The sequence below is a fragment of the Macaca nemestrina genome, chromosome 20, assembly GCF_043159975.1.
Source record: "Macaca nemestrina isolate mMacNem1 chromosome 20, mMacNem.hap1, whole genome shotgun sequence".
NCBI lineage: Eukaryota > Metazoa > Chordata > Mammalia > Primates > Cercopithecidae > Macaca > Macaca nemestrina.
In genome coordinates, this window is record NC_092144.1 from 42,496,038 (window position 1) to 42,515,304 (window position 19,267).

At 46.5% G+C, this 19,267-nt stretch overlaps 1 protein-coding gene across 2 annotated transcripts in view; it reads left to right on the top strand.

Moving 5' to 3' along the window:
• The window catches only part of LOC105495589 (G-patch domain containing 1), a 48,473-nt gene that overhangs the window by 12,793 nt on the left and 16,413 nt on the right, over positions 1 to 19,267 (top strand). For both annotated transcript variants that reach the window (XM_071085984.1, XM_071085985.1), the window contains exons 4-13: positions 747 to 907; positions 1,547 to 1,644; positions 3,232 to 3,290; positions 3,680 to 3,919; positions 5,225 to 5,372; positions 9,359 to 9,438; positions 12,547 to 12,751; positions 15,416 to 15,715; positions 17,594 to 17,772; positions 18,358 to 18,485. In XM_071085984.1, coding sequence (XP_070942085.1) covers positions 747 to 907; positions 1,547 to 1,644; positions 3,232 to 3,290; positions 3,680 to 3,919; positions 5,225 to 5,372; positions 9,359 to 9,438; positions 12,547 to 12,751; positions 15,416 to 15,715; positions 17,594 to 17,772; positions 18,358 to 18,485 — 1,598 coding nt within the window. The remainder of the gene's footprint in view (positions 1 to 746; positions 908 to 1,546; positions 1,645 to 3,231; positions 3,291 to 3,679; positions 3,920 to 5,224; positions 5,373 to 9,358; positions 9,439 to 12,546; positions 12,752 to 15,415; positions 15,716 to 17,593; positions 17,773 to 18,357; positions 18,486 to 19,267) is intronic.

Genomic DNA, 19,267 nt, shown 5'->3' on the forward strand with positions numbered 1-19,267 from the left:
TGACAGTGGTTGGACAGGTTGCCAGCAACATCTGCTCCAGTAAAGGCAAAGGCACCTGACTCTAGGCTAGCCCTCACACTTGCGAACGCTTGCTGGCTGGGACTCCAAGCTTTGTCCCCTGCACGCTGACCTTTGAAATACTGTTGAGAAGAACACGGCCCTTACTTCCTATCTTCCCAGCTTAGTCATGCTTGGGGTGGCCCTAATGAGTAGTGACTCTCATGCCCTCCTGACCTTGGCCACTGACTTTACCTTGTATGAGGATGAGCTTCTAAAGTCAGTGTGAGGCTGGGCACGGTGACTCACGCCTGTAATCCCAGCACTTTGGGAGGCAGGCTGAGGCGGGTGGATCACCTGAGGTCAGGAGTTCGAGACCAGCCTGGCCAACATAGTGAAACCCCATCTCTACTAAAAACACAAAAAATTAGCCGGGCATGGTGGTGTGTGCCTGTAATCCCAGCTACTTGGGAGGCTGAGGCAGGAGAATCACTTGAACCTGGGAGGCGGAGGTTGCAGTGAGCCCAGATTGCGCCATTACACTCCAGCCTGGGCAACAAGAGAGAAACTCCATCTCAAAAAATAAATAAATAAAAAATAAAGTCTGTGTGTACATCTGTCACTCTGCTGATCCTGACCTAAAGTTTGTAGTTTTAACTTTTTTTTTTTTTAAACAGAAATCAAACTATGTGATGTATTGTGTATAGTCACTTTCCAAATAATGTAATTCTGTTTGAATTTTTTTGAAGGATCTTAGTGAATTTGGGATAGCACCTAAAGCGATCGTCACCACAGACGATTTTGCCTCCAAAACCAAAGACAGAATACGAGAAAAGGCCAGGCAGTTGGCTGCTGCCACTGCCCCGATTCCTGGAGCCACCCTCCTTGATGACCTCATAACGCCAGCAAAGTAAGCATTTCCTTCTGACTGTTGTGATCTTAGCACCGGTGTTTCGCATGTGTATGATTCTCTTGCTGAGGGGTAGTTTATTTGCAAGTAAGACAAGCCTTCTTAGGCTCAAAGTCTCAGTGAATAAGGGGGTTTTGCCTAAAGGATCTTGCATTGTCACTGCACTGAGACATCAAGAACTGCAGCCACTAGCTGTGCTGCTGGGGCTCGTGGAGGCTGGAGAGCTGTTAGGAATTGCAGTGACTTCTCACACCATCCCTCCAGACCTTATAGCCTCGCTTCTGCCTGCCTCCTTCACTTTCTGTGTTTCCTTGTTGTGCTCCTGGGCTTGTGGCCTGATATGACAGCCTTAGACCTTCAGGGATTCCCAGGCCACATGCTTGGCAAGGACTATCTAGAGTCCCTGTGATCCTATCCTAAAGGAGAGAGGTCATCTGATTGACTTCCCAGTTCAGGCGCGCACCCCACTGCAGCCTGCTGTGGCTGGAATGGCAGCGTCACGCTAGTTGTAATGTGGGTGAGGGCAAGGGCCCAAGCCAGACAGGCCTAGGGACTGAGCAGGAACTCAGAAGCCACTCATTTCATACTCTTTGTTAATGTTACTTTGAAAAGTTCATTTTCAATGCCTTGCTATCCTAGATTATCTGTTGGTTTCGAATTGCTAAGAAAAATGGGTTGGAAAGAAGGACAAGGAGTTGGTCCTCGAGTAAAGAGACGGCCACGCCGACAGAAACCTGGTGTGTATGTTAATTGATTAACTGGTATCACTGCTGCAGTGTACTTTTTTTTTTTTTTTTTTTTTTTTTGAGACAGGGTCTTGCTCTGTCACCCAGGCTGGAGTGCAGTGGTGTGATCCCAGCACACTGCAGCCTCGACCTCCTGGGCTTAAGTGATCTTTCCACGTCAGCCCCACAAGTAGCTGGGACCACAGGCATGTGCCACTATGCCAGGCTAATTTTTTGTATTTTTTGTAGAGACAGGGTTTTGCCATGTTGCCCAGGCTGGTCCCAAACACCTGCACTCAGGGAATCCGCTTGCCTTAGCCTCCCAAAGTGCTGGGATTATAGGCGTGAGCCACTGTGCCTGGCCAAGAGCGTACTTTTTAATGACTGCAAATTCCAATAAACAAAATAGCTGGGCCCAGTGGTATGTGCGTCTTCTAAGGCTTTTTATGTGTAACGCATGACGGCTTCCCGAAAGGCTGTGTTAGTTTGTGCTTCTGCCAGCAGCACGTGAGAGTTCATGTTTCCTACCCTCCCCCAAACTGTCACAGTTTAACATTATTACTTGTTACTTATTTCTTGCCCTGAGTCTCCCCAGCCAGACTGTAAGTGACTTTTTGAGGGCAACAGTCATTTCTTTTGGGTTCTTCATGACGTGGGGCAGTATTGGTTATTCATTGAGCACACTACTGCCAAGTAGGGCCAGTGCTGGTAGAAAGTGATTCCTGGCTGGGTGCAGTGACTCACACCCATAATCCTAGCACTTTGGGATGCTGAGGTGAGAGGATCTTTGAGCCCAGGTGTTTGAGATCAGCCTGGGCAACATGGTGAAACCCTGCCTCTACCAAATATACAAAAATCAGCCGGGCGTGGTGGAGTGCACCTGTAGTCCCAGCTATGACTCAGGAGAGTGAGGTGGGAGGATGGCTTTAGTCCAGAAGGTTGAGGCTACAGTGAGCTATGATCATGCCACCATACTTCAGCCTGGGTGACAGGACGAGACCCTGTTTCTAAAACAATTCCCAGTGATCTGCCTCTGACCGTAATGCTGTAGCACATTTTATAAATGTACCCATGTACCTCTGAAGAGTATCAGTGAGTTTTTTTTTTTTTTTTTTTTGAGTTGGAGTTTTGCTCTTGTTGCCCAGGCTGAAGTGTAAATGTGCGATCTTGGCTCACTGCAACCTCCGCCTCCTGGGTTCAAGCAATTCTCCTGCCTCAGCCTCCTGAGTAGCTGGATTACAGGCTTGCGCCACCGTGCCTGGCTGTTTTTTTTTTTTTTGTAGAAACGGGGTTTCTCTATGTTGGTCAAGCTGGTCTTGAACTTCCGACCTCGTGATCCACCTGTCTCAGCCTCTCAAAGTGCTGGGATTACAGGCATGAGCCACTGCAACCAGCCTTTTTTTTTTTTTTTTGGTAATTTTTTGTGGAGGTGGAATCTCACTATGTTACCCAGGCTGGTCTTGAACTCCTACGCTAAAGTGATCCTCCCTCAGCCTCCCAGAGTGCCGGGATTACAGGTGTGATCCACCGTGCCCGGCCTGGTTGGGGTTTTCTATTTGTAGTCACTCATGACTATTGCATTTGAAATCTCTTTTCTAGATCCTGGAGTCAAAATCTATGGCTGTGCATTACCCCCTGGAAGCTCGGAAGGATCTGAGGTATTGCACGGGCTCACTGACCTTCAGTTTGGTACAATAGCACCTGTTTCTGTATGATTGTGAAATTTTAGGGTTGGAGACAATTTTAGAAATCAGATCCCACCACTGTACAGTGAAATACTCATGCCCTAAAGCTATCCTCATTATATCAACATACGTATTCAGCAGTGTGCCTGCACCACAGACACGCAGGTCTGTTCAGCTTCATAAAATGAAGTTGGTGTTAGCATCCTTTGTGCCGGAAAGTGATTTAGTCATTTGTAACAGCACCAATGAAAGTTTGCTAATTGTTGTGTGTGGCATTAATCTCTGCATTTTCAATTAGTATTTTGTGGGTTTACTTTGCATCATGCAATGACTCACCTTCATTCCACTTTAAACTGAAATAGGGTGAAGATGATGACTACTTGCCTGATAATGTGACCTTTGCACCCAAAGATGTCACACCTGTGGATTTCACACCTAAAGATAATGTGCACGGTCTGGCCTACAAGGGCCTGGATCCCCACCAGGCACTGTTTGGAACTTCGGGAGAACATTTTAATCTTTTCGGTGGTGGCTCTGAGAGAGCTGGCGATCTTGGAGAAATTGGACTGAATAAAGGAAGAAAATTGGGAATTTCAGGCCAGGTAAAATTATTTTCTATTTTATAAAGGGGGAGTCATTGATAAATGAGTCTACTTTCTTTTTTCTTTTTAGAAGTTCTTTATTTTCTTTTTTTTCCCCTAATCCTCAAGTGGAATCAGGTCAAAGGTTCTTTCTTAAAATGTATTTTAAAAATAGTAACTTTGGGCCGGGCGTGGTGGCTCAAGCCTGTAATCCCAGCACTTTGGGAGGCCGAGACGGGCGGATCACGAGGTCAGGAGATCGAGACCATCCTGGCTAACACAATGAAACCCCGTCTCTACTAAAAATACAAAAAAAAATTAGCCGGGCGAGGTGGCGGGCGCCTGTAGTCCCAGCTACTCGGGAGGCTGAGGCAGGAGAATGGCGTAAACCCGGGAGGCGGAGCTTGCAGTGAGCCGAGATAGCACCACTGCACTCCAGCCTGGGCGACAGAGCAAGACTCCGTCTCAAAAAAAAAAAAAAAAAAAAAAAAGGTAACTTTGCCATTTACCCTCTTTTTTTTTTTTTTTTTTTTTTTTTGAGATGGGGTTTCGCTCTGTTGCCCAGGCTGAAGTGCAGTGGTGCGATCTCAGCTTACTGCAACCTCTGTCTCCTGGGTTCAAGTGATTCTCCTGCCTCAGTCTCCCTAAGTAGCTGGGATTATAGGCATGCGCCACCATGCCCAACTAATTTTTGTATTTTTAGTAGAGATGGGGTTTCACCATGTTGGCCAGGCTGGTCTCGAACTCCTGACTTCAGGTGATCCACCTGCCTCAGCCTCCCAAAGTGCTGGGATTACAGGCATGAGCCACTGCGCCTGGCCACCTTTTCTTTTTATAAACATTTTTTTTTTCAGTCTTTTAAACAAAAATGCTACTTGTTAGAGGCCCCTTCCCACAGAGACTAGGAGTTCTTCCAGCGGGCAGTAGAGTAGCAGCGGTCCTTAGACCCTGGCCACCAGCGTTGGCCCAGGCTGCATTGATCAGTTGAGGAACATTTCTGCCTTTCTCCTCTTGGAAGCCACATTTCCACCCCTGCACTGCTGCTTAGCTTTGTTCTCCACTCCTCGTCCTGTGCTGGGACCTGGAGCCATGGCTGTTGTGGGGACTGGAGGGCAGCATTAGCACTGGGGACATGGGATTTCATCTCTGGTCATTGTTTTCCAAAAATCTTGTGTGTGTGTTGATCTGGGACCCCCGTTCACTTCTCTCTTGGTGATCTTGAAGTGCTACCGTGGTTTCCAGTCACATCCTTAAAGTAGCTTTATCCCTGAAGATCCCAGACATACCCTAACCCCTGTACTCAATTTGAAACTTTGTTTTTTAAAGGCTTTTGGTGTGGGTGCCCTGGAAGAGGAAGATGATGATATATATGCCACAGAAACTCTATCCAAGTATGACACTGTTCTGAAGGACGAGGAGCCTGGAGATGGACTCTATGGCTGGACAGCACCCAGGCAGTATAAAAACCAGAAAGGTAATTCGACAGACGCAAACCTAATGGCAGGATCAAGTGTCAGGGTATCAGGAAGGAGGTGCTGCAAGAGTGGTACAGGAGCACCAGCCTCTGTTGTTGATCAAAGACATGGTAAGAAACAAAACAAAGAAGCAAGGCCCAGCGTGGGAAGTGAAACAAATGCAGGATTCAGACCTGGCCAAGGCCAAAGCCAGCTGTCAAGGTGGGGCCCAGGTGGGAAGGAGGGAGAGGTCTGTAATCAGGGAAAGAGGAATGCCTGGACCAGTGACCAAGTGGCTGGTCAGAGCTGGCAGCGGGTCAAAGGGAAGCACCCAGAGTTAGAGGAACTGGGCATGCGGCCAAAGGAGGCCAACACATGCGGCAGGTTAGAAGGTCAGGCCAGGGGACCAGGAGGCAGGTACACCAACAGCCTGCAGCAAGATGGAGCTGGGCGCCCAGTCCATCTTCTCCCTTGAGTCTCTGGCTCTGAGGAGGCTTTTTTTGGGATAAGAGGCCGACATTTTTCAACACAGCTTTAACTTCACGCTGTGTTGAAATTTCAAGGGGTATCAGATCCTGTGGTCGAAGTCACATTTCAGTTGTTTCCAGAAAAGGTGCAGGGCCAGACAGGGTAGAGTCGGTATTAGCAGCATGTGATTTGGAGTCAGTCAGACCTGGGTTTGGATGCCAGCTCTCCACTGCCCAGCTTTGTGACCTTAGGCAAGGCTCATAACCTCTCTGGGCATCGGAGTCCACATTTGTAAAGTGAGGATAAAATCCACTCCAGAGGTGGTTGTGAGGATTAAGTGGCATAACTTAGTGTCTGGCATAGCACCTGCCCAAAGACTGAAGAAGTGGCACCTACTGTTCTTTGGTTATCATACAGTCATGTGTCACTTGACTGGTGTGACAGGGAGCCCAGGGTTTTACACAGGACACTGGAAGGGCATGTGTACCCAGTGTTAGGAGACTTAACCTCTGGGCGGTCAGTGGGTTGCTAGTACTTATTTCCTTTTTTTTTCCTTCTAATTTTTTTCTTTTTTTTTCCCCTGAGTCATTTAGCTTCGGAGCCTTCTTCTTTTTGCCTCCCTATAGTTTCTGATTTCTCTTCCCAAACTATGAATTATTTTTATATAACTTAAATGAAGATATATTAGTATATCATAATATACTACCTAATTTAAATACTATATTATAATCAATATACCATTATATATTATATATGATTTATATTTTATATAATTAATATATCGATACTGTCAGTATATTATGTAACATATAATATATTATTACATAATGTATAGATATGTTAATTATTATTTATTAAAAAATGGTGGGAGAATGAAATTGATAATATCCTGTATCTCTGTTAATATAAATGACATTCAATATTATACAACATATTAATAACATTAATTTATTAATCCTCTAATAATCATATATAATGACATATACTTAAGTCTGCCTGCTGAGCCACATCTTTCACTTTTCCCTCATGCACCAGCTTTGCCCCCAGCTGATTGGTTCCCATTCTGTCCACCGAGTTCCAAGCCTGTCCTTGTCTCCTTGTCCCTCTCTGCTGTGGCCTCTCTCCCCCAGCTTCCTCTCTTCCACCCTGCAGGGCCACAACATCTGTAGTTTTGACTGTATGGTTTTCTTTTTCTTTTTTTTTTTTTTTTGAGATGGAGTGTTGATCAGCCGCCCAAGCTGGAGTGCGGTGGCTGGATCTCAGCTCACTGCAAGCTCCGCCTCCCGGGTTCACGCCATTCTTCTGCCTCAGTCTCCCGAGTAGCTGGGACTACAGGTGCCCGCCACTACGCCCAGCTAGGTTTTTTTTTGTATTTTTAGTGTAGACAGGGTTTCACCGTGTTAGCCAGGATGGTCTCGATTTCCTGACCTCATGATCTGCCCGTCTTGGCCTTCCAAAGTGCTGGGATTACAAACGTGAGCCACTGTGCCCAGCCCACTGTATGGTTTTCTATTCAGTGAATCTATCTTTATTTTACCCAGTCTCCACGGCTGATTTTTTACATTTAAATTTTTTTTTTTTTTTTTTTTTTTGAGACAGAGTCTCACTCTGTCATCCAGGCTGGAGTGCAGTGGCATGATCTCGGCTCACTGCAACCTCTGCCCCCTGGGTTCAAGTGATTCTCCTGCCTCAGCCTCCTAAGTAGCTGGGATTACAGGTGTGCACCACCACACACAGCTAATTTTTTTTCTTTTTTTTTTTTGAGAAGGAGTTTTGCTCTTGTTGCCCAGGCTGGAGTGCAATGGCCTGATCTCGGCTCACCACAACCTCCGCCTCCTGGGTTCAAGCGATTCTCCTGCCTCAGCCTCCCAAGTAGCTGGGATTACAGGTACCTGCCACCACACCCAGCTAATTTTTGTATTTTTAGTAGAGATGGAGTTTCATCATGTTGGCCAGGCTGGTCTTGAACTCCCGACCTCGGGTGATCTGCCCGCCTTGGCCTCCCAGAGTGCCGACGCCCAGATAATTTTTTGTAGTTTTAGTAGACACGGGGATTTCACCATGTTGGTCAGGCTGGTCTTGAACTCCTGACCTCAAGTGATCTGCCTGCCTCAGCCTCCCAAAGTGCTGGAATTACAGGCATGAGCCAGCACAGCTGGCCATGGTTGATTTTTAAATTCTCATTTTTTTTCCCCCATGATCAATAGGGCTATAATGAATATTTTTCTGGTTCTGTCTTTATGCACATTTATTTATTCAGAATTCTTCAGAATGAACTCATAAACATGAAATTTCTGGGTTTTGAGAGAATGCAAATTCCAAGAATGTGAAATTGAATCCCACATTACCTGAAGGAATTTTAGTAAGTTCTAGAAGCTTAAAAAAAAGCCCAACATGCTGGGTGCGTTGTCTCACGCCTGTAATCCCAGCACTTTGGGAGGCCGAGGAGGGCAGATCACAATGTCCGGAGATCCAGACCATCCTGGCCAACATGGTGAAACCTCGTCTCTACTGAAAATACAAAAATTAGCTGGGTGTGGTGGCGGGCGCCTGTAATCCTAGCTACTCGGGAGGCTGAGGCACAAGAATCACTTGAACCCAGAGGTTGCAGAGGTTGCAGTGAGCTGAGATCGTGCCACCGCACTCCAGCCTGGGTGACAGAGTGAGACTCCATCTCAAAAAAAAAAAAAAGGAAAAAAGCCCAACATGAGTCAAAGCACAAAGGATGGTTTTGTGGGGAGGGGAGAGATGCGGTGGTGCTGAGTGATCAGTGGCTAAAAGCCTTAGCTCATCTGCACTGCGCTCTGCTCCTGCTTTAGGCCTCAGCTCCTAGCCCATGAAAGAGCTCGTGATTGTCATGTAGAAGGGGCTTTTGAGTGCAGAGAATACAGTTCATTTATACGGACTTTTGGCATAACCAGTACATGCAGGAAAACTTTGAGAATGAAATCAAAGGGATTTTGTTGATGGGGTTGTCCTATGACCAGGAGACGATCCACCAGGTCATTCAGTGTCCTATGTCTGTGATCTTTATGTCTTGTTAAAGATTAGAGGCTGACCTGGTGGCATGGCCTTTCGTCCCTATTTGGATTGTTGCTAGGGAGATGGCCAGGTAGTCACCCTGCAGTTCTTCACCTAGTTCTACACATGACACACTCACAGGTGTGATTTGTGTTTTTCTCCATACTGGTCCTCTTGGTGGTTTTTCTTGATCTTTTACTCCATGGGGTAGATCCTTTGGTGCCCCTAAGGTACTTTTTCTAAAAGTCACATCAATGTACTTGTCTTGGAGGACCGCAGCCTTGTTACCTGGGTAGCCCAATTTGTGGAGGGCGGTGTGGGCTGGGTCCCAGTCACTGAGTCAACAGAGGCGTGGGGCTTTGCTTGCCACTCGTTCTTCCCTTTACTGCTGCTGCTGAGTGATAGCAGGTATGACACATGCTATTTACGTTCTTAGAGGTAACATAAAACGCTGACGTGTTCTGTCTTATTCTGATCGTCTCTACTTCTGGAATTAATCTATGACATCATTTTGTAGAATCAGAGAAAGACCTTCGATACATTGGCAAAATTTTGGATGGATTTTCCTTGGCTTCTAAACCTTTATCTTCTAAGAAAGTAAGAACAACTTTTTTTCTTTTTTTTTTCTTAGTGGTTTAGTTCTTAAAATATTTGCTGCTATGTGATCTGAGTTCTATTAACAACGGGAAAGATAAGTAAATTTTGATTTCAAAAAACAACAGCCTGGTTACTAGTGATTGTCTAGAAAAACATTCTACGTTAGAAATATCAGGGCCGCCAGGCGCGGTGGCTCACATCTGTAATCCCAGCGGTTTGGGAGGCCGAGGTGGGTGGATCACGAGGTCAGGAGATCGAGACCATCCTGGCTAACACGGTGAAACCCCGTCTTTACTAAAAATACAAAAAATTAGCCGGGTGTGGTGGCGGGCGCCTGTAGTCCCAGCTACTCCGGAGGCTGAGGCAGGAGAATGGCGTGAACCTGGGAGGCGGAGCTTGCAGTGAGCCGAGATCGCGCCACTGCACTCCAGCCTGGGCGACAGAGTGAGACTCTGTCTCAAAAAAAAAAAAAAAAAAAAAGGAGCATTAAAAAAAAAAGAAATATCAGGGCCAGGCGCAGTGGCTCATGCCTGTAATCCCAGCACTTGGGGAGGCCGAGGTGAGTGGATCACCTGAGGTTGGGACTCCTGACCAACATGGAGAAAGCCCGTCTCTACTACAAACACAAAATTAGCCGGGCTTGGTGGTGCATGCCTGTAATCCCAGCTACTGGGGAGGCGGAGGCAGAATCACTTGAACCTGGGAGGTGGATGTTGCAGTGAGCCGAGATCGCACCATTGCACTCTAGCCTGGACAATGAACGAAACTCTGTCTCAGAAAAAAAAAAAAAAAATCAGTTGGCCAGGTGTGATGGCTCACTCCTGTAATCCCAGCACTTTGGGAGGCTGAGGTTGGTGGATCACCTGAGGTTAGGAGTTTGAGACCACCCTGGCCAATGTGGCAAGACTCCATCTCTACTAAAAATACAAAAATCAGCCGGGCGTGGTGGTGGGCTCCTGTAATCCCAGTTACTCAGGAAGCTGAGGCAGAGAGAATCGCTTGAACCTGGGTGGCAGAGGTTGCAGTGAGCCAAGATCGCGCCATTGCACTCCAGCCTGGGCGACAGAGTGAGACCCTGTCTCAAAAAAAAAAAAAAAGAAATACTTTGAATCCCATGGAGGATATAGAGAAGTTGTGGACACACTCCTCCTTTCTGCCATGCTCCTCTGGGTTTTTGTGTGGTGGTAACATGAGAGTGCTTTCTGGCTGATTTGGGGGTGTGTCTCCAGAAGGTGACAAGGCTAAGATGATTAAAAAAAAACAGGATTTCTTGACAATGATAACACCACTGTTTCATGGACTTTCATTGTGCCAAGGGCTCAAGCCAGGCTCTGCACCTTAACAACCACCTGGGGAGCCTGGGGAACTCCAGTTATAGCACACTGTCTGGGGTGGGGCACAGGCATCAATATAGTTACAACTCCTTAGGCGAGTCCAGCGTGCACCTGGGCCTGAGAGCCAGAGGAGAGAGGGGCTGGGAGAGAGGGGTCACTGCTTTCAGCTACAGGGTTACCTCATCATGGACTTGAGCTTTCACATAGCTTAAAAATCTAGAGAACATTTCAATGTGAATTTGGGGGGAAAATAGTAAAGAAAAGTCTAGATAATAGCTTAAATAACAAATACATGTGGGTTTGTTAGACTAAGAGCAACAGAGACCATTTAATGCAGTTATTTAACAATATCTAGTACTTTCCTTTACCTTGTCTGCTGTGCCATCATTCATGCCTGTCAGTATTAAAAATCCCCAAATTTCCCAAATAGATTTTCATTTCACTTTTGTCAACTAAATTTAAATTCCTGTCTCCACTGCCCTCCTAGGTCCTGGGCCAGGTCCTCTTGGCTCTACTCACATTATTCATAGTAATATCTTGGATGAAAAAAAAAGGCCAGGCATGGTAGCTCACGCCTGTAATCCCAGCACATTGGGAGGCTGAGGTGGGTGGATCATTTGAGGTCAGGAGTTCGAGACCAGCCTGGCCAACATGGCGAAACCCCGTCTCTACTAAAAATACAAAAATTAGCCAGGCATGGTGATGCGTGCCTGTAGTTCCTGCCACCCGGGAGGCTGAGGCAGGAGAATTGCATATGCAGTAGGTGGAGGTTGCAGTGAGCTGTGATTGTACCACTGCACTCCAGCCTGGGCGACAGAGCAAGACTCTGTCTCAAAAAAAAAAGAGAAAAAAGAAGGCCTGAAGCTTCAATTTGCAACTGAAACGTAACTAGAAAAAAGAATTCTGAATTTAAAAATAACTACAGTTATTATTATTATTTATTATTTTTGAGATGGAGTCTCTGTCACCCAGGCTGGAGTGCAGTGGTGTGATCTCGGCTCACTGCAACCTCTGCTTCCCAGGCTCAAGCAATTCTCCTGCCTCAGCCTTCCGAGTAGCTGGGATTACAGGCATCCACCACCACGCCTGGCTAATTTTTGTATTTTTAGTAGAGACGGGGTTTCACCATGTTGGCCAGGCTGGCCTTGAACTCCTGATCTCAGGTGATCCACCCGCGTTGGTCTTCCAACATTCTGGGATTACAGGTGTGATCCACTGTGCTCCGCCCCGACTATTATTTTTTAAATATATATTTTTTTAGTTTTATAGAGATGGGGTCTCATTCTGTTGCCCAGGCTTGTCAGGAACTCTTGGGCTCAAGCAATCCTCCCATCTTGGCCTCCCAAAGTGCTGGGATTATAGGTGTGAGCCACTGCGCCCCACCATTATTTTTCTTTCATGCTTTGAATGGTACTTTTCTAAATTTTCCGATGTACAGTGGGCCAGCCCTACCTGTAAGCCCTGACATTTATGATCTATTGTCATCTTTATTGTTCTTATCCTATGAAACAGGCACATTAGCTTCTTTCTGTAGAAATGGGTAGGAGGATATTCGCAATGCCTGACCACTGGAACACGGTGGCTCTGGTGACCCTCCGGTCCAGAGGGGATGCTGGCTGGACCTCTGGCCAGCCTGTTCTTGGGCTACCTGCCTGCTGAGTGTTAACCCGGGAAGGGGCGGGGTTAACAAGGCTCAGAGGTAACAGGTTTTCCTGATTAAATCAAACATGATCTTGCAGCCTGTATTTCCTGGGTTTTGTCTTGTTTTGTTAAGATCTATCCACCTCCAGAGTTGCCAAGAGACTATCGACCAGTGCATTATTTCAGACCCATGGTGGCCACCACCTCCGAGAACTCACACTTACTGCAGGTGTTATCAGAGTCAGCTGGAAAGGCAACACCTGACCCAGGGACACACAGTAAGCACCAACTGAATGCCTCCAAACGGGCAGAGTTGCTTGGAGAGACGCCTATTCAAGGTATGTGCCATGGAAAAGACTGAAATCATTACATTTCACATAACTTGAGTTATCAAAATAAAAATGGAAAGTTGTTTTCCCACTGAAGTTTTTTATGTGAATTTGTATTCCCAAACTGTGGAAATAACACTATTTATTGTAAATGGCATACGTAATAGTGTGCATAGCTTTTACTTCTTTTTTTAAGTTTTATTATTAAACTTACTTATTTTGAGATAATGTCTGGGTTTGTCACCCAGGCTGAAGGCAGCGATAACTCTCTATAACCTGGAACTCCTGGGTTCAAGCGATCCTCCCACCTCAGACTCCCATGTTGCTGGGACTATAGGCATGCGCCACCACCACACCTGGCACATTAAAAAAAAATTTTTTTTTTTAATGGAGATGAGGGTCTCACCATGTTGCCCAGGCTGGTCTGGAACTTCTGGCTTCCCAGAGTGCTGGGATTACAGGTGTGAGCCTCTGCGCCGAGCCAAGGCTTGTTTTTCCACCTTCAGTTTGGTTGATGTCATTCAAATCACTTTTATTGTAAGCTCAGCTGTTTTCAGACTTGTGATAATTATCAGGGAATGTGGTTAAGGTGCCTTCGCCTTTTCTGCACAGCCTGGGAGAGTACGTTTTCTTCCTCTTGGGGATCGCGTTGTGTAACTCTTCTCCGGAAACTCTGAAAGGGATGAATGCGTCTGAAAGTCTGGAAAGACTTTCCAGCAAGCCCTCACTAATGGCACTCCAATCCCCTGCAGGGTGCAGCAGAAAAGACCCACCATGAGAGGTGGACTTGGACTCTCAGGGGCTCGAGCCTCACTGCCATGGGGAATCCAACAGGTGTCTCCTATAATTGGCAGACAGAACCCTTGGTTCCCCAGCCTCCCATCACACACTGCGCTTCCTCATCTAAGTCTTCTCATCTCAGGAACTGGTGCCACCGTGATCCACTGCTCGGACCGGAATTTTGGAGGCCTAATTCTTAGCTCCTCTCTTTCTGGTCTTTCCCCGCCCTCCCTGGCCCTCCCCGGCCCTCAGTGAGTCCTCTCAGCTCTACCCACAATGTGTCGGGGTTCCGTCCACTACTCATCTGCATTTCCGTGACCTCCGGGTCTGAGCCCCGCCCCTCCACTTGGACCGTTGCAGCAGCCTCCTTGATAGTCTCCTTGTTTCTGTCCATTCCCCCTGCAGTCTCTTCTCCTTACCAGCAGCTCGATGAGGCCAACTATACCAGCCAGCACCTCCCCCACCTACAGAAACCTCCAGGCTCCCCACGAGGCCCTGTGCGGCGCCCCCGCCCGCCTTTCAGGCTGCATCATCCACCACCTTCCCTTACCCTCCCGCAGTGTAGCTTCCTCCTCCTTTCCTCCTGTGAACACGCCGTCACCCATGACACTGCCTAAGGGCCTTTGTGTTTGCTGTTCCTCCCTCTCTATTCTCCCGTCATATTTTTGTGAATCTGGCTTTTTTTTTTTTTTTTTTTTTTTTAGCTTAGGACTTATCTCAAATGTTGTCTTCTTCCAGCCTTCCCTGACCATATAAGCTGGTTATCTGCCTGCCCCCTCTGCCAGCCCGCTCACGCAAGCCCCCGCTCAGTCACGTCGCCCTATTTTTTTCATAGCCCTCCTCTGTTGAGGGCCGGCGTGTGGCACCTTGGCTTCTTTCCTGTCTCCACTGCCCTCCGAGCTCCTGGGCCAGGTCCTGGCGTGGAGTTGGCACCCATGAGTGTTTGTGCCATTAGTGAGGGCTTGCTGGGGAGCTGCGCTCGGAATCAGGGCTAGTGGTGGCGGACTGCAGGTCTGGAGCCGGGGATGTCAGGTTCCGCATCCTGGGACCACTCATGTGCCCTGTAAGTGTGAATGTGTTAACTTCCATTTTTGCTGACTATAAAACAGGAATCTTCGCCTTGCTCAGTGGCTCATGCCTGTAGTCCCAGAACTTTGGGAGGCCAAGGTGGGATGATCTCTTGAGCCCAGGAGTTGAGACCAGCTTGAGAAACATGGCGAAATCCTGTCTCTACAAAAAATATAAAAAGTAGCCGGGCATGGTGGTGTGTGCCTGTGGTCCCAGCTACTCAGGTGGCTGAGGTGGGAGGATCACTTGAGCCCGAGAGGTGGAGGTTGCAGTGAGCCATGATCACACCACTGTACTCCAGTCCAGGTGACAGAGCGAGACCATGTCTCCAAAAAAACATAGGATTCAGCCAGGTGTGGTGGCTCACACCTGTAATCCCAGCACTTTGGGAGGCCGAGGCGGGTGGATCACCTGAGGTCAGGAGTTCGAGACCAGCCTGGCCAACATGATGAAACCCTGTCTCTACTAAAAATACAAAAAATTTGCTGGGCATTGTGGCACGTGCCTGTAGTCCTGGCTACTCGGGGGGCTGAGACGGGAGAATCGCTTGAACCCGGGAGGTTGCAGTCAGTGAGCTGAGATTGTGCCACTGCACTCCAGGCTGGGCAGTAGAGCCAGACTCCGTCAAAAAAAACAAAACAAAACAAAGAATCTCATTTTTCACTGTCTAGTCCACAAAGATATATGAACATAAATGAAACACTAAACATAAAATACTCATCCCCAATTATGTAAATTTGTGATACTGAAATGTATGTACAGAGAAATGAAAATGTGGTTGTTTTATGACTCTTTTCATCTCTTCTAATTACTGTTTTTATTTAGGTTCAGCTACTTCAGTGTTAGAATTTCTGTCCCAAAAAGATAAAGAGAGAATCAAAGAAATGAAGCAGGCAACTGACCTGAAAGCAGCTCAGCTCAAGGCCAGGAGTCTGGCCCAGAACGCCCAGAGCAGCAGAGCCCAGCCCTCCCCTGCAGCAGCTTCTGGGCACTGCTCTTGGCACATGGCATTAGGTGGTGGGACGGCCACCCTGAAAGCCAGCAACTTCAAGCCTTTCGCCAAAGATCCGGAAAAGCAAAAGCGATACGAAGAGTTCTTAGTACACATGAAACAGGGTCAGAAAGGTGGGTGCTGGGCCTGGGTCTCCCACATCTCGGCCAGGGCGGGGCCACGTTCTCACTGTTCTCATCCTAGACTCATATTTACAGTTGAGGTATCCCGTTCTGTCAGTGTTTTTGCTTTATCCTGCTGCAAATAGTGCAAAGGCTCTTGACCTCAGAAAGCAAGAACAGTTAGCTTATGTTCCTCCATATCTCAGGCCAAAGCTAGCTGTTTAAGTAGAGAATACAACTGGCGGTGGCCGGTGCTTACAGGCCGTTTGGTGTTTGCAAGTGCTTGACTGCTACAAGCATTGCATTTCACATTTCATATCAACATCATCTTCCACCTTATCCAAAGATCCTAACCATCCACTCCTGACTCATAGTCTTAAATTCGACTTAAAACAATAGTTAGCTATTGAACCATTACAGAGGAGAAACAATCACTTTGTGATCTTTGAAGTAAATATGGCAAGAATGAGGAAAGGGGTTGCTGTTGTATGCAGTAGTCCTTGTGAGAGGTTATCAGTAAATTACAAGGTTAGTTTTTAAAAACAGATCTTTGTGGAACGTTAAGTCTATTTACTGTGCCTTAACTTTGTACTAAGAACCTACATCACTAATGTTTATTTGCTTTAAAAAAAAAAAAAAAAAAGGTGGGCCGGGCGCGGTGGCTCACGCCTGTAATCCTAGCACTTTGGGAGGCTGAGACGGGCAAATCACGAGGTCAGGAGATCGAGACCATCCTGGCTAACACGGTGAAACCCCATCTCTACTAAAAATACAAAAAACTTGCCGGGCGTGGTGGCAGGTGCCTGTAGTCCCAGCTACTCGGGAGGCTGAGGCAGGAGAATGGTGTGAACCCGGGAGGTGGAGCTTGTAGTGAGCAGAGATCGTGCCACTGCACTCCAGCCTGGGCGATAGAGCAAGACTCCGTCTCAGAAAAAAAAAAAAAAAAAAAAGGTTAGTGAAAAAGTGTTTTTCTGCCAAAACGTTAGGATGTGGTTGGGGTCAACTTATCACTGTCTGGGAGTGGTGACAGGTTCCTTACTGCTAAAGATTTAACCAAGCATTAGTCTCCCACATGGTTTTCTCTGTTATGTTTGGTAGACAGAATTCAGTAAAAGCATCATTTTGGCTGGGGATGGTGGCTCATGCCTGTAATCCCAGTACTTTGGGAGGCTGAGATGAGGATCAGTTGAGCCTAGGAGTCCAAGACCAGTCTGGGCAACATAGTGAGATCCTGCCTATACCAAAAAAATATATATATATATATATAAAATATATAATATTTAATAATAATATAATTATATTTATATTTAATAATATATACAAATAATATATAATATATAATATATATTATAATATATAATAAATATATGTATATTTTTAAATATAAAAATAATACTTTTTTTTTGAATGGAGTCTTGCTTGTTGCCCAGGCTGGAGTGCAGTGGCAGGATCTTGGCTCACTGCAATCTCAGCTCACTGCAACCTCCACCTCCCAGGTTCAAGCGATTATCCCGCTTCAGCCTCCTGAGCAGCTGGGATTATAGGCGTGCACCACCATGCCCAACTAAGTTTTATAGTTTTAGTAGAGATGGGGTTTCACCATGTTGGCCAGGCTGGTCTCGAGTTCCTGACCTTAAGTGACCCACCTGTCTTGGCCTCCCAAAGTGCTGGGATTACAAGTATGAACCACTGCGCCTGGCCTAATTTTTTTTGAAAAAGCACAATTTAGAAGGAAAGAACAGTATTACCTGCCAAATACCTCACCATTCCCATAGTCATAAAAACAAGGATAAGGACTTAGGAAATATACAGTGGTGCCCAGCAGATGTTCTCTTGTAAGCCCCATGTTTTTCTGAGAAGTGAAGACGCTTCCTGTTCTCTGCCCCGCAGATGCTCTGGAACGCTGCCTGGACCCCAGCATGACAGAGTGGGAGCGAGGCCGGGAGCGGGATGAGTTTGCCCGGGCGGCCCTGCTGTACGCGTCTTCCCATTCGACCTTGTCCTCCAGGTTCACTCATGCCAAGGAGGAGGATGACTCAGATCAGGTTGAAGTCCCTCGAGACCAAGAGGTCTGTTGTCATCATGTCCCTTACCTGGTGAAATTTAATATTAAAGCACCGCCTAGCCAAAAGTGTTTTTTCTTTTTTTTTTTGAGATGAAATCTCTCTCTGTCGCCCAGGCTGGAGTGCAGTGGTGCGATCTCAGCTCACTGCAGCCTCTGCCTCCTGGCTTCAAGCAATTCTCCTGCCTCAGCTTCCCAAGTAGCTGGGATTACAGGTGCTCACCACCACACCCATCTAATTTTTGTATTTTTAGTAGAGATGGGGTTTCGCCTTGTTGGCCTGGCTGGTCTTGAACTCCTGACCTCAGATGATCCGCCTACCTCAGCCTCCCAAAGTGCTGGGATTACAGAGATGAGCCACCATACCCAGCTGAGCCAAATATTTTTAATCCCTCGGTGAAAAGATCAAAACATACATGGTATAGGAGAATAAGAAACCATTTTATGCCTAGTTTCCAATGTACTGGAGCAAAAATGTTATAGCACAAACTTTTTTCGCATTTCTAGAAGATTGCTTGAAAATTTTAAATGGGAGAGCAGTCAGGTCAATGGTGCAACCACTTGATGAAACAAAATGCATGTCTTTTCCCAGAATGATGTTGGGGACAAGCAGTCGGCCGTGAAGATGAAGATGTTTGGGAAGCTCACCCGAGACACGTTTGAGTGGCACCCTGACAAGCTGCTATGTAAGAGATTTAATGTCCCCGACCCTTATCCAGAGTAAGTTGGATAAACCTTTACATCAGTACAAAATGTATTCTTGAGATTAAAGCTAATTTTCCCCTTACATACTCATATAAATTCTTGTTTTTTCTACATGAACTTATTTGTATATCCCTGGATATTACAAATCTACACATTTTGTAGATTTGCTTTGATAAATTACTTCTATAATTTGTTACTAAAACGAAATCCGGATAGCAAACTTTATTCTGTATTGAAGCTATGAAACTCAGATATGTCAAGTTACAGAAGCATTATGCTTCTCTCATTTGCCACCTTCTTAATGCTGCTCATGTGGTTTACATTTATAATGTTACTTATGTTTTTAAATTATCATTATAAAACTTAAACACTTTCTTATTTGATTAATAACACTTCAAGAGGTGGGGTGTGGTGGTGCACACTTGTAATCCTAGCTTGGGAGGCCAAGGCAGCAGGATCGCTTGAGCCCAGGATTTCGAGGCCAGCCTGGGTAACATAGTAAGACCCCATCTCTAAAAAATCAAGCAAACAGAACACTTCAAGATAGTAGGCCGGGTGCAATGGCTCACACCTGTAATCCCTATACTTTCAGAGACTGAGGCGGGCAGATCACTTGAGGTCAGGAGTTCAAGACCAGCCTGGCCAACATGGTGAAACCCCATCTCTATTAAAAATACAAAAAATTAGCCAGGCGTAGTGGTGCGCGCCTATAGTCCCAGCTATTTGGGAGGCTGAGGCAGGAGAACTGCTTGAACCTGAGAGGCGGAGGTTGCAGTGAGCCAAGATTGTGCCATTGC